The 16,374-nt window shown below is 40.0% G+C and overlaps 1 protein-coding gene across 1 annotated transcript in view; it reads left to right on the forward strand.

Moving 5' to 3' along the window:
* The window catches only part of VWF (von Willebrand factor), a 1,126,314-nt gene that overhangs the window by 554,165 nt on the left and 555,775 nt on the right, over positions 1-16,374 (forward strand). The window contains exon 25 of the mRNA XM_086921215.1: positions 1,602-1,758. Coding sequence (XP_086777341.1) covers positions 1,602-1,758 — 157 coding nt within the window. The remainder of the gene's footprint in view (positions 1-1,601; positions 1,759-16,374) is intronic.

The following is a 16,374-nucleotide window of genomic DNA, read 5'->3' on the forward strand; positions in this document are numbered from 1 at the left end:
TTGTAGGTAGACTGACTAAAACACATTTCCACCTGCTACTGCATCCTAAGTAATGTACAGATAGTGAGCAATGTAGTTTCTCTAGCATGATGCAGCTCCAAATGATGGGTACATCCAGAAGTTGCTCTCCTTATGTAAAACCCATTGTGCACAGTACAAGTGTAATTTTAAGTCCTATGTATGGCACCAATATGTAAACGTATTCCCTGCTTCTTCCCATCTTACCTTCTACCGTATGTATTCTATTTAAAGTCGTTTTAGGCAGCATGCCGTTTTATTTCTACAATATGCAGCCATCAGGGTTCCCCATACCATTCCACACCAGCCCTAGTCATACTGTGCCATTCGTAATGTCCCTCCTACAAATATAGAAATATATTATACTGTTGTAATGATGTAAAAGCTCAACACTTGACGATGAACAACTTCATTAAATGAAATCTAAATAATGTATTAACATATTAACAAATAGTGAGAGGGCCTTTAACAACAGATATAGCCCGAGGCAGAAGGCTAAATGGCTATTAGAACATTCCACTCACTGAGGGTAGAATGTTCTAAATTAAAAAGTGAGAAACACAAAAACAAGCATTGGAATGCTGGACCAGAAATGTATACCAGCCTTTATTGGTCCCGAGCCACTCCATTGTCTTCAATGGAGCACCCAAAAATCTAATGCTCTACTACTCCTTAGATGATCCCATATCAGCACATTGACAGACCCTAATGAAGCGAAATACACGCCATGTACTTACTCATTACATTAACAGATGGCTTGAGGTTCATAGTTGAAGTTCTTATTTAAACAGCACACACTTGTTATGCAGTACGGTATGGATCTCATAAATATAAACTATGAACTGATAATATGTGTTATAGTAGAAATAACCATGCTTGCTTTATTGCCAGTTTAATTATGCTTTATACTTTACATTTTTAGTCAACAAATGCAAGACATTCATGTCCAATACAGTCTGTTGTATTTAAAGCAATTGAAAGTATTTTTTATTTGAAAGAGGTATAGTTACAGAGGATATTCATAACACTTCTATAAATCATAAAACATATCACACACCTGTATATTAGGGAGGGTGGGAGAGAGGTAAAGGAAACCCCAAATACACTATGTTCCATTAGTATTTTTTTATAAATAAACTGTTTCATAAAGTCCATACAATCATCCAACGTAGCACAATATTTCTGTAAAGTGTGGCTTTTGGATTACAAGGTCTCTTCTGAGGTTTGATAACCACAAAAAGTCATCCCAAGTGTTCTTGCTCTTCCATTTAGTCAAGATTATTTGTTCCCACTATCACAACAATGATCTTAGATGGATGGTTAAGTACCTACAATCAATAACTCAAAGTTTATCAGTTTTGTAAATGTTGCTTAAATCCTCCTTGGACAAAATTAGGTAATTAAATGATACAAAGACAGTACACCTGAAATATTTAGTGGACTGATCTCTGTAATAAATCGAAATGTTTTTAAGTATAGAGCTATTGAATCAACCCCTGGATGCACAGAACTGCATTTCAAAAGTACAAACTTCAAAATCCAGGTGGGAGTGAATTTGATATATGGTATTACTTTACACTTAGGTGAATCCAGAGCCATACTGGGAGATTTGCACATATGATACCTGCTCCTGTGAATCCATTGGAGACTGTGCTTGTTACTGTGACTCAATAGCAGCATATGCACATATATGCGCTCAGAATGGTGTGGTTGTCCACTGGAGGTCATCAAGTTTGTGCCGTGAGTATTAAAAGAATGTGCGGAAATTCGACAGTTTTCAACTTCACCACATCATATCAACATATATGGTTTAGTACATAGATTGTGGTTGTATATATTTATGAATGCAATACAGTTTCCTTTGAGTTTGAAAAGACTTATTCTGAACCTGAACCAATAAGTGCTTCCACGTAACACGTAGGTCGCAGCACGCCCCATACCACAGCAGGATGGTATGGACCTGATGTTGAGGCACGCCACCAAAGAGTGAAGGTTATATAGGAACACCTATTGTTTTTTTTTATTCTTGTGGGGGGTTAGTTCATACTAACAGTTGCACTCTGTTTACTTTTTGTACATTTGGAAGGAGAACGAGCTCCTCTGATTTGTTCTTATCTTTCTCCCCTTTTTGTTTGAAACGCTAATGTTGAGAGCCATGTACGTGGTCACAGAGAGAGGCCTTCTTTGGAAACTCACACAGATTTTTTATAATCAATGGTCTCTCAAGTGGCAATGAGCCACAGGCAACAAAATATTCATTGCCTCACATAACCTCTGCTGGTCCTTGCGGTGATAAATTGTGCACATGAAGAAAACGTTCTGATAAAGTCTGTGCTTAGATCACTGCAGTGGTCAATCTTGGTTGTTTTTAAGAATGAAGGGGGTGTCTGATATCTATAAAAATACAGTGGTTATTTGATGAAGCTGTGCAGTTCGCAGCCTGGTACATTAGGTTGTCATATATCCCCCTCACACTTCTTTATTTATTTTGAATTTACTGCGCCTGTGGACCATGTCAGTAAATGACAAAGACATGCTCTTGCATATGAAATGTATAACTGGTATGACGTTCTAGCTCTCATTGTGTTTCAGGCACAACTATTTGACCCAAAGGTTTAGTGATTTGTTAAGATTGGCTGGTCCTATTTCTCTGAGATGTCTAATACTGAACTTCAGCATTCTCCCTTCCTTAACAACCTGAAAGGCTGGAGCATTACAAACTCTTAGCTAGCTTTTCCTTGCTTCCATACATTTGGATAATACTAAGCAAGACACAGCTATGACTCCAATAATGAGAAAAAAGGGTCAGTTCATTTCAGAAAGCAATTTTCAAATTCAATGCATACTGCAAGGATCTTAAGCTGGCAGAGGGCATATATGTGGTATTACATGAAAAGAGAAGAGGACTCAGAGCAACTGGACCCTCACTTTAAAGGCTAATATGTCAATGCTGAGGACTTGCCTGCACTTTTGTCTTATCTTAGAGCTACTCTTGGTGCTTCTGCTGCAGAGTCAAATAGTGGGGTCCGTTATATTAGTTTGACCTCTTGCTCTTATCTATTTGCCAGTAAAGTATTTGATCCCTCATGAGCAGTGTTGTCTCAATAAGCTTTCTGTCTCCAAATATATGTGGCCACTTTCTCTTCTGAAGGGAGCTGAGATGGACTTTCCACAGGTGGAGAGAGTGGATTCATGTTAGCTAATCTGGAGGGGCATTTTGTCATGACTCCTGAGGATGCTTTGCATTTTGACATTGCAGATTGATGTATGAATACTGCGATTCATTGTATTGTTGCTGGCCTCTCACTCACCTTGCAAAGGAGGATATATGCAACCAACACATCTTATTTCCTTAGTAATGTTTCCATTGACTCTATGCTTTAATCCAGGGTGGCAGTAATTGTGTTTTGCTCTTAGCTAAGATGGAGATCTAGCCTCCCTTACTGTTTGACATTGCTTTTGATGTTTTTTTCTCCTTTGCTTTGGCTACTGGTACTTTGGTGGAGTCTAGATATAAGTTGTGGGCGTGTTACTAGAAGGTGGATGGTCTCAAGAAGTCTAATATCATTAAGCATCCCTTCCACATTACAGGTTTTTTGGGCAGATTCTGGATGTCATTTTTATGCTTTTAAATCCTGTGCTTCCATTACTTGCCAAAGAGAAGCTCACTCTTCTGGTAGTATCATTGACAATAACTCCTTCATTCTATTATCAAGATGCGTCTTCCACTCATAATCACTGGTCTGGCAATGAAAATTTACCTCTGTAAATTTGGTGGCTTTTTACAAGTAATATGCAAACCTTGATGTAGGGTGCCTTGGCCCTTTTTACGTTCCACTATAACTGTGTTGATAGCTTCTCAGTGATGTACAACATACCAAACGATGCTGTTTCTAGAACATGAAGTAGCAATATAGATTATCTATAGAACAACTATTGTAAAAACAGCTACCACTATGGGTATATGTGTTTCGAAGCACAGTGTGCTCCTTTTGTATTTAGAAAAATGCATTGATATATCAGTATTGCCTGATGCTTTGTTTCACTAGCAAGATGTGCACCCTTCTTCAGGCCCTCAACAATTAAACAGACATTTAATTTCTTTTACTTTCTGAATTGGATTGATAATAAACATGAGCATGGCATTATAAGAGATGTGTTTGGTATTAATCGCTCTCAATAAAACCTGATACATAGGGTTCAGAAATGATTGAGCATTTTAAATAGCATATTTTCTCAATTTTACCCCCTAATGAGGTACAACATGTGGATTTTGGAGCTTATTGCACCAAAATCTGTATTTCCCAATAATTACTGGGCCTTTTTCCAGTGGCGCAGACTTTATCACCCCCAATAATTATATTGTGATTGAGACAGATTTACACAAGGTCAGAATTATTCAGCTTGATTGTAATCAGGTCCTAGATGCTTGAATGTGTGCAGGTCTGATATGCTTTGGAATCATAAGGTGTGGGTGCATAGATGAAAACTTACATAACTGTGACATAATTCACCGCATGACTGTTTTCTTCCTGTAGCTCCCACAGTTTTGGACGCTGTGCCTGATTATTGGTTTGGCGGATGGAACAGGACATGGCCTCATTCTCCTTACCAGTAATATATGTACACTGAAAGGAACCATATTGATGTTGGGTTTCATTCAATGTACAAAGGTTTTGGTCGATGGCCACCACTGGAGTTTTTAAATGTTTTTGTTTCTCTGAAACAAACTCTCAAAACAGGAGATTCAGAACAACAAAAAACTATTCTCCTAGGGTGTGACATCATTATTTTTTTCGGTCCTTTGGAGGTGACAGACAGGAAAAAAGACATTGCACTGCCCACCCTAAACTGGGTCCTTCCTCTGATAGCCCTTACTTCATCAGGTCATCGTAATAGGTTTTCTGTTGAAAGAGCCAACGGGGGCACCGTTGATAGGGCCTATGGGAGCTCCATTGATGGAAAACTTAAGGTCTACCTGAAGCAGGCCAACATAGGGTTTGTTAAACAGGATACTCCTTCTTATTTACCCTGTCTGACAAAATCTAAATTGGGTTTCATGAAAGTCACAACTATCTATATCTCACATGTATTTTTTAAAATGAAAAACATGGATATGGCCTCTAGCAGTAGACACTAGATCACAAACAAAATTAAGAGCTTGAAGAATTTTCTTTTAAGCATCTTGAATCTCATACAACAAAGTGGAATGTGTATACCTGTAAGAAACTGAGTTACTGGTTGAGGGGTGAAAACCCTAAAAGAAGGAATGACAATCCTTGTCAGGGTGAGGCACAAGCAAACTCCAAATTAACTTGTGCTCAACCCTCTGGTAGCTGGGCACAGAGGAGTCAGGGTTAACTTAGATGCAATGTGTAAAGTTTTTAAGAAGAACTTCAAACAATTATGAAGTAAAAACACAACACAATGAAAATCCCACATCAATTTAGAATAATAAAATAGCATTTAATAAATACAACAAGTCCAAAACAACAATATTCCAATTGATAGAACCGGAGATATGCAGTTTTAAAATTTAGGTGAAAATAGCGCCAACAAAACATAGCTGATTGTATCAGATTTTGACAAAGGCATAAGTTCAGGCCAACTGCGTTGGAGCGTGGGCCACTTACAGGGACTCTGGTATGCATGCTGAACCAAAATACCTTAAATCGTGGTTCTAGAGTGTGGCAAGGTCCCATGTCGAGGATGGGTTGTGCAGCTGAGGCGATGCATTGGTTCTAAAGAGCGGTAAGGCTGAGATAAGAAAACCTGTTGCATCATCAAGGGTACCCTCAACAATAGATTTGTGATGTGAGAGCCTGTATTGGTGAAGCTTTGCACAGCGGCGTTTCCGATGTGGGTTGCGAGATCGATGCATTGATGCAGCATTCCAAAAGAGTGGCAGTCCCTTCTGCAGCACAGCAGTCCTTCTTAGAAGAATATCCACAAGTCCAGAAGTGTACTGAAGAGTTTGTGTCTGAGGTTCAATATTTATACCTTGGCCTTCCTTTGAAGTGGGAGAAGCTTCTACTGCCAGATGTACATTTTGTGAGTCGCAAATTGCGTCGCTTTGTGACTCGCAAGATGCAATTCACAACAGTATCTCAGAAACTGTTAGTGATTCCTAATGGGGTCGGAAATGAGGCAGGTGCTATTTGCGACCCCATTAGGAATGGCTGGCACTCCCAAGGATGTTGGCCTGTAGGGGTCAGTAGACCACCATGTCTTTGACTGTTTTATTAATAAAGAAGTTCTTTTTTTCTAAATGCAGCCCGTTTTCCTTAAAGGAAAATGGGATGCAATTAAAAAAGAAAAAGGAAACTTTTCAATTTAATATTTTAAGGGCAGGCACTCGTCTCTGGGCCCACTGCCTACTCTTAGACAATATTTTTGCACCCGTTCACAAAGGTGATGAGGTCCCCTGGAGACCCTTCCAGTTTTTGAGTGGCTTACCACCTACTTCAAGTGGGTGGTAAACTGTGAGTGTTTTGCGACCATAAATGCTGTGACAAAACAATGGGACAAACGATTTGGACTCGCTTTTAGGAAGGAACGTCCTTGACATGCCCATTCCTAATATCGGGTCACAAACCCTATTTTACAAGTCAGTAATTGGTTACCGACTCGCAAAATATGGTTTGTACATGGGCCACACCAATTTTGCGGTCGCAAACGGGCCTCTTTCCCATTTGCTACCGCAGAAAACGGTTGTACATCTGGCTCATAGAGATTTCCCTTTGAAATCCACAAGCATCCTGCCTTCCCTGTCCTGGTCCAGACTTAATTGCAGGGGTATGTAGCCCTTTGTGTGGAAAAAGGATACAGCCTATTCAAGTGTAAGTTGGCTGTGTTTAGCTCTGCTGTGGTATCTCACAAGCTGGTATTTGCGCTTGAGAGAAACCATTACTATGGAATGGTATTGGGTGACAGAGCTTTTGGTGGTGAAACAGACAGTTGATGGAGAGGTGATGTTGCTGATGGATGGGACCTATTGAACTTGGAATAAACCACATTTGATACCCTCTTATGGAGTCTGCCAATTCTTTGGCTTGACCATCTTACATCCACCCTCTTACCCTGCCAGTATTGACCCTTCCAGGCACACCTAAGCTCTCTATTGTGTGCGGGTGTCTAGGAGGAATACACAAAACCCAACCATCAGCTACACCAAATCATGTGACCCAGAGACATGTTGCAGGCACTAAATGGCTAAGGCAGGGTAATGCAACTTAATAAAAGTGGCATTTTCAAAATTGTAATTTAAAATCCGACTTCACTTTGAGAATGGATATGATATTTCATTAAATTTCAGAGTCATCAAACATTAACTGGTACCATTTGGAAATGGGAACTTATTAGATGTTACAAGGTAACTCCAATGTTACCTGGAAGAGGTTGGCCAATAGTAAAAAAACAAATTTAAGAGTTGTTCACTAGCAGGACTTATAAAACTAAACAGTACATGCCTAACATTTTAAATAGAGAAAGGTGTGGGTCACGCACTCCTCGATGTATCAAAATTGATATTCTGTGGTGTGCTGCGGAGATATCACCCGCCGACAAGAAGGTGTGGAAATCACTTATGGTTGGTGGCACCTAGTGTAGATGCCAACTCTCAGCGCACAACCTTGATTGAAACCAATAAGTTTCTTAAATGAATCATTCCAAGTTGTAGTCAAAGATTAAATCAAGTTCATCATTGATCATCCATGTTTAATTTCACATGTATTGTTTGTTCAAATCAATGAGATAAACATGTCATGCATGTATCCGATATCACAAAGTATAAATGCACATTATTTCCCAATGCATTTCGGATACTAGATCCTTCATCAGGGGAATCCTAAAAACAAAATAAGTAAACTCAGTATGATCCTCGACGGTGGAACAATATGTACAAACATTTATGTGCCAAAAGATAAATGTGAAAAGATAATCACTGTGAAAGAAATCCAGTTAGATAGGTGCGCGAAAACGTAAGTGAAACGGTGACAAAACGATACCAGAAACAAACGTATTCATACATGCAAAGATGAGAGATTAGCGCTGTAAGATGAAAGCGAGAAATCATGGTGCTCGGGAAACATAAAGTGTAAAAAAATAGTTACTCGCAAATACACCAGCGTCATGCAAACACATAGATAACGAGTCCAAAATCTCCCCAAAGTGAAAAAGTTAAGCTTGCCCGACTGGCGTGAGCGTTAACCCGATTTAGAGTGCACTTACGGAAAGTTGCAGGCAAGAACGCGCGTCCTGCCGTTTGCGCTCTTCGCCATCAGCTGAGAAGCGTGGTGTTTGGTAAAGGCGGAAGTATAACGAAAATACCGAGTGAACATAGAGAAAGGACCAATAGTGTGGCGGCCATGTTAGAGTGGTAAATAGGACGCAAGCCTCGAAAATAAAGGGTTTGTGAGGAAAAACAAGAGTGAGCAGGTATAAACGTAACCAATGTTAAGAGAATGAATATGAAAAAGCATATGGAAGCTGTATTGAATGTCAAATGGACATGAACAAACAAATGAAAAATTAAAAAATAATAACATATAGTACACAGGTGAATGTTAAGTATCACATCAGTTGAAGAAGTTGCACTATAGATAACATTGGAACTCCATCCGATCATTCAGACCAGATGGTTTCATGGTCTGAAGAAATTTGATCCAGTGATTTTCACGTTGTAACAAGAAATTGTTGTTGTCTCTGTCGTCTCGCCTATTCACCACTTCTACTGCAGCGAACCTCAATTGACTGATGTTGTGTCTGTGTTCTTTGAAGTGTACTGCCAGATTAGATTTAATATTCGCTGTCCTTATATTGCTCTTGTGCTCGTTGATTCTTACTTTGAGCTTGCGTGTAGTTTTGCCGGTGTACATCAGTCCACACGGACATTTGATGATGTATATGACATTTTCAGTGTCGCAAGTGGCATTCAATCTGAGTCTCACATCTGTGCCCTTCATGGGATGTTTCAATACAGGGCCCTTGATCAAGTTATTACAGTTCTGACAATTCAAACAAGGTTGGTTACCTTTGTAGTTGACGTTTTGTGTGGTTTTTGGGTTTTTTATGAGTTCCTTTAGGTTGTTTCCCCTTTTGTACGCAAACAGGAGTTGTTCGCTGAAGATACCATTGAAATCCTGTTCTTGACTGACAATAGCCCAGTGTTTTAGGATAGAGGATTTGTAAGCTCTTGATGCCTCGGAAAATTTGGATACAATGACAGGTCTAGTATTTTGGCTCTTTTTTTGAGTAGCTAACGCTTCCTCTCGTTTGATCTTATCACAACGTTCTTTGGCGTGAGTCAAAATAGGTTTAGGGTATCCCCTTTTGGCAAATCGTTTCAACATCTCAGAGGCTTGTTCTTCGTATTTATGACTGTCAGATGCAATCCTTTTCACCCGTAATAATTGTGAATATGGAAGATGGTTTTTGAGTGATCTTTGATGATATGAGTGATAATGAAGAGTGTTATTCTTGTCAGTGTCTTTCCTGTACAGGTCCGTCTCCAAATGATCTCGCACCCTTGTTACTCGTACATTGAGAAATGTGATGGTGTTCAGGCTGATTTCATGAGTGAATTGTATTCGATCACTGATGTGATTTAGATCTTCTACCGCTTTCGTTAAGGATTCATGATCACCTTTCCATAGTACGAAAATGTCATCTATATATCTCAAGAACGACATGGCATGTTGTACCCAAGGTGTCCGATTCAAGATATGAGTCTCCTCGAAGTATATCATGAATGCATTTGCGTAAACCGGAGCAGCGCAATTGCCCATGGAGGTCCCGGACAATTGTGCATAGCATTGATCATTCCAAGAGAAATAACTCTGGTAGAGAGTGAAGTGCATCAGTTGCATCAAAAAAATTTGAAAATCGTTAGAAAGGTCAGATTGTAGCAAAATATTCTCCATTGCTTCCATCCCTAGATCATGCGGGATGCTTGTGTATAGCGATTTGACATCAATGGAACAAAGATAGATGGTGGTGTCTTCTTCAAATCGAATATCAATGATCTTCTGTAGGAAATGTGTGGTGTCCCTGACGTAGGTCCGGGATTGTTGAATGAGAGGTTGAAGGTAACGATCAATGAATTTGCCTGTGTTCTCATGGATACTGCCACGTGTGGACACAATGGGTCTGAATGGAGGTTGCGTGATGCTCTTGTGAACCTTCGGTAGCATGTATATGCTAGGAGTGCTGGAGTTGACAGGTGTTAAAAACTTCTTAGTTTTGCTGTCTATAATTCCATGTTCTTCGGCAGTAGTCAGTATGTGGATCAAGACTTCCCCATATTGTTTCGTTGGGTTGTAGTGAATGGGACCATACGTGTTAGTATCAGACAAATGTGAATGAACTTGTTCATTATAAAATGAAGTGTCCATGAGTACCAATGCACCCCCCTTGTCAGCAGTTTGATATGTGATTTCCTTCCTGTTAGCCAAGTTGATCAACAGTGAATATTCCTTTTTTGTTAAGTTGGTGTGTCTCGTCCTTTTGGAGAAATTGATTTTGCTAATGTCATTTCTAACCAAATTTTCAAAAATGTCAAATGATTTGTGGCTGATAGGTGCCATGAATGAGCTCTTGGCACGTAGTCCTCTCAATTGGTCTTCTCTGTTGGTGTCTTGAGGAGGTAAAACATTGTCAAAGAAATGTCTTAAGCGCAAACTACGCATGAATTTGAATAAACTAACCTCAAGTTCTAACTCATTGGTGTGACTGGTTGGTATGAATGAGGTGCCCTTCTGTAGTACATTGATCTCTTGATCAGACAATCTGTGGGATGATATGTTGATGACTAGGTTGTCTTCTTATTTGGTTTGTCCACCCTCTGGTTCAGTGTGGTGCTTCTCAATTCTCTCTCCTTCTCCTTCTCCCTTTCTTTCTCCCTTTCTTTTGACCTTGCTCCTCCTGGGTCGTCGTTTTCTACCGGGCCTTCTCCTAAAAAAGGAACCGTAGAGAGGGTGGATGATTCTGCACTGGTTGAAGGTGTTTGTAGATTGGTAGGTCGTGGTCGAGGTCGTGTGTCATCCTCTGAGGATGAAGTCTCTGTGGCGGTATTGGTATTGGACCTTGGTGGTTTATTTTGACGTCTCCTAGCGTAAACCTCTGCCCAAGAATATACTTCGCCTAACTTGTAGTCTATAGTATCTCTGCGATACTTGCGTATTTTGCGTTCATTGATTTCCCTGGTATGTTTGTCAAGTTGAATCGTTATATCTTCCAATATCTTGGACCATTCCTCCTTCGGTAGCATGTCATTTAGTTCTTGTTTGCATAATTGGATGTCTCTGTTGAGTTCTTCCAGTGCTCTGGACAGTTCGTCGACGATAAGCAGTATTACATCCAGCGAGCATTTATTTAGAATGGCGTACCATCTCTCTACAAATTTCGAGCTGTTCCTGCATAAGAGTGGTTTTAGCGGGACTCGGAGCCCCCTTGGGATTCGTTGTGCTCTGTGGTAGCGAATTAAAGTACTGGCGTGGAGCCTTTGACTGATTTCTTTTTTTGAGAAGTAAAGTAATTGTTTGAGGCAACTTTCTTTATTTCTGGTGGACCCTTGTGCACTGTCCACCTCGGGGATCAAAGCATAAATTTTATTTACATCTTCAGTATTAAAAGCAAAAGTGTCTGCTTTTAAATCAGTAAGTGCTGTGATGTCATCATAAGCCATGATTTGTTCAGTGGATAAATGATTTGGGGTGCAGTGTCCCTGGTCAGGGTCAACTTGAAGAAGAGAAAGGTGTGGGTCACGCACTCCTCGATGTATCAAAATTGATATTCTGTGGTGTGCTGCGGAGATATCACCCCCCGACAAGAAGGTGTGGAAATCACTTATGGTTGGTGGCACCTAGTGTAGATGCCAACTCTCAGCGCACAACCTTGATTGAAACCAATAAGTTTCTTAAATGAATCATTCCAAGTTGTAGTCAAAGATTAAATCAAGTTCATCATTGATCATCCATGTTTAATTTCACATGTATTGTTTGTTCAAATCAATGAGATAAACATGTCATGCATGTATCCGATATCACAAAGTATGAATGCACATTATTTCCCAATGCATTTCGGATACTAGATCCTTCATCAGGGGAATCCTAAAAACAAAATAAGTAAACTCAGTATGATCCTCGACGGTGGAACAATATGTACAAACATTTATGTGCCAAAAGATAAATGTGAAAAGATAATCACTGTGAAAGAAATCCAGTTAGATAGGTGTGCGAAAACGTAAGTGAAACGGTGATAAAACGATACCAGAAACAAACGTATTCATACATGCAAAGATGAGAGATTAGCGCTGTAAGATGAAAGCGAGAAATCATGGTGCTCGGGAAACATAAAGTGTAAAAAAATAGTTACTCGCAAATACACCAGCGTCATGCAAACACATAGATAACGAGTCCAAAATCTCCCCAAAGTGAAAAAGTTAAGCTTGCCCGACTGGCGTGAGCGTTAACCCGATTTAGAGTGCACTTACGGAAAGTTGCAGGCAAGAACGCGCGTCCTGCCGTTTGCGCTCTTCGCCATCAGCTGAGAAGCGTGGTGTTTGGTAAAGGCGGAAGTATAACGAAAATACCGAGTGAACATAGAGAAAGGACCAATAGTGTGGCGGCCATGTTAGAGTGGTAAATAGGACGCAAGCCTCGAAAATAAAGGGTTTGTGAGGAAAAACAAGAGTGAGCAGGTATAAACGTAACCAATGTTAAGAGAATGAATATGAAAAAGCATATGGAAGCTGTATTGAATGTCAAATGGACATGAACAAACAAATGAAAAATTAAAAAATAATAACATATAGTACACAGGTGAATGTTAAGTATCACATCAGTTGAAGAAGTTGCACTATAGATAACATTGGAACTCCATCCGATCATTCAGACCAGATGGTTTCATGGTCTGAAGAAATTTGATCCAGTGATTTTCACGTTGTAACAAGAAATTGTTGTTGTCTCTGTCGTCTCGCCTATTCACCACTTCTACTGCAGCGAACCTCAATTGACTGATGTTGTGTCTGTGAACGTTGTGATAAGATCAAACGAGAGGAAGCGTTAGCTACTCAAAAAAAGAGCCAAAATACTAGACCTGTCATTGTATCCAAATTTTCCGAGGCATCAAGAGCTTACAAATCCTCTATCCTAAAACACTGGGCTATTGTCAGTCAAGAACAGGATTTCAATGGTATCTTCAGCGAACAACCCCTGTTTGCGTACAAAAGGGGAAACAACCTAAAGGAACTCATAAAAAACCCAAAAACCACACAAAACGTCAACTACAAAGGTAACCAACCTTGTTTGAATTGTCAGAACTGTAATAACTTGATCAAGGGCCCTGTATTGAAACATCCCATGAAGGGCACAGATGTGAGACTCAGATTGAATGCCACTTGCGACACTGAAAATGTCATATACATCATCAAATGTCCGTGTGGACTGATGTACACCGGCAAAACTACACGCAAGCTCAAAGTAAGAATCAACGAGCACAAGAGCAATATAAGGACAGCGAATATTAAATCTAATCTGGCAGTACACTTCAAAGAACACAGACACAACATCAGTCAATTGAGGTTCGCTGCAGTAGAAGTGGTGAATAGGCGAGACGACAGAGACAACAACAATTTCTTGTTACAACGTGAAAATCACTGGATCAAATTTCTTCAGACCATGAAACCATCTGGTCTGAATGATCGGATGGAGTTCCAATGTTATCTATAGTGCAACTTCTTCAACTGATGTGATACTTAACATTCACCTGTGTACTATATGTTATTATTTTTTAATTTTTCATTTGTTTGTTCATGTCCATTTGACATTCAATACAGCTTCCATATGCTTTTTCATATTCATTCTCTTAACATTGGTTACGTTTATACCTGCTCACTCTTGTTTTTCCTCACAAACCCTTTATTTTCGAGGCTTGCGTCCTATTTACCACTCTAACATGGCCGCCACACTATTGGTCCTTTCTCTATGTTCACTCGGTATTTTCGTTATACTTCCGCCTTTACCAAACACCACGCTTCTCAGCTGATGGCGAAGAGCGCAAACGGCAGGACGCGCGTTCTTGCCTGCAACTTTCCGTAAGTGCACTCTAAATCGGGTTAACGCTCACGCCAGTCGGGCAAGCTTAACTTTTTCACTTTGGGGAGATTTTGGACTCGTTATCTATGTGTTTGCATGACGCTGGTGTATTTGCGAGTAACTATTTTTTTACACTTTATGTTTCCCGAGCACCATGATTTCTCGCTTTCATCTTACAGCGCTAATCTCTCATCTTTGCATGTATGAATACGTTTGTTTCTGGTATCGTTTTGTCACCGTTTCACTTACGTTTTCGCGCACCTATCTAACTGGATTTCTTTCACAGTGATTATCTTTTCACATTTATCTTTTGGCACATAAATGTTTGTACATATTGTTCCACCGTCGAGGATCATACTGAGTTTACTTATTTTGTTTTTAGGATTCCCCTGATGAAGGATCTAGTATCCGAAATGCATTGGGAAATAATGTGCATTCATACTTTGTGATATCGGATACATGCATGACATGTTTATCTCATTGATTTGAACAAACAATACATGTGAAATTAAACATGGATGATCAATGATGAACTTGATTTAATCTTTGACTACAACTTGGAATGATTCATTTAAGAAACTTATTGGTTTCAATCAAGGTTGTGCGCTGAGAGTTGGCATCTACACTAGGTGCCACCAACCATAAGTGATTTCCACACCTTCTTGTCGGGGGGTGATATCTCCGCAGCACACCACAGAATATCAATTTTGATACATCGAGGAGTGCGTGACCCACACCTTTCTCTTCTTAAAGTTGACCCTGACCAGGGACACTGCACCCCAAATCATTTATCCACTGAACAAATCATGGCTTATGATGACATCACGGCACTTACTGATTTAAAAGCAGACACTTTTGCTTTTAATACTGAAGATGTAAATAAAATTTATGCTTTGATCCCCGAGGTGGACAGTGCACAAGGATCCACCAGAAATAAAGAAAGTTGCCTCAAACAATTACTTTACTTCTCAAAAAAAGAAATCAGTCAAAGGCTCCACGCCAGTACTTTAATTCGCTACCACAGAGCACAACGAATCCCAAGGGGGCTCCGAGTCCCGCTAAAACCACTCTTATGCAGGAACAGCTCGAAATTTGTAGAGAGATGGTACGCCATTCTAAATAAATGCTCGCTGGATTTAATACTGCTTATCGTCGACGAACTGTCCAGAGCACTGGAAGAACTCAACAGAGACATCCAATTACGCAAACAAGAACTAAATGACATGCTACCGAAGGAGGAATGGTCCAAGATATTGGAAGATATAACGATTCAACTTGACAAACATACCAGGGAAATCAATGAACGCAAAATACGCAAGTATCGCAGAGATACTATAGACTACAAGTTAGGCGAAGTATATTCTTGGGCAGAGGTTTACGCTAGGAGACGTCAAAATAAACCACCAAGGTCCAATACCAATACCGCCACAGAGACTTCATCCTCAGAGGATGACACACGACCTCGACCACGACCTACCAATCTACAAACACCTTCAACCAGTGCAGAATCTTCCACCCTCTCTACGGTTCCTTTTTTAGGAGAAGGCCCGGTAGAAAACGACGACCCAGGAGGAGCAAGGTCAAAAGAAAGGGAGAAAGAAAGGGAGAAGGAGAAGGAGAGAGAATTGAGAAGCACCACACTGAACCAGAGGGTGGACAAACCAAAGAAGAAGACAACCTAGTCATCAACATATCATCCCACAGATTGTCTGATCAAGAGATCAATGTACTACAGAAGGGCACCTCATTCATACCAACCAGTCACACCAATGAGTTAGAACTTGAGGTTAGTTTATTCAAATTCATGCGTAGTTTGCGCTTAAGACATTTCTTTGACAATGTTTTACCTCCTCAAGACACCAACAGAGAAGACCAATTGAGAGGACTACGTGCCAAGAGCTCATTCATGGCACCTATCAGCCACAAATCATTTGAAATTTTTGAAAATTTGGTTAGAAATGACATTAGCAAAATCAATTTCTCCAAAAGGACGAGACACACCAACTTAACAAAAAAGGAATATTCACTGTTGATCAACTTGGCTAACAGGAAGGAAATCACATATCAAACTGCTGACAAGGGGGGTGCATTGGTACTCATGGACACTTCATTTTATAATGAACAAGTTCATTCACATTTGTCTGATACTAACACGTATGGTCCCATTCACTACAACCCAATGAAACAATATGGGGAAGTCTTGATCCACATACTGACTACTGCCGAAGAACATGGAATTATAGACAGCAAAACTAAGAAGTTT

The sequence above is a fragment of the Lissotriton vulgaris genome, chromosome 1_1 (genome assembly GCF_964263255.1).
Source record: "Lissotriton vulgaris chromosome 1_1, aLisVul1.2, whole genome shotgun sequence".
Lineage (NCBI taxonomy): Eukaryota > Metazoa > Chordata > Amphibia > Caudata > Salamandridae > Lissotriton > Lissotriton vulgaris.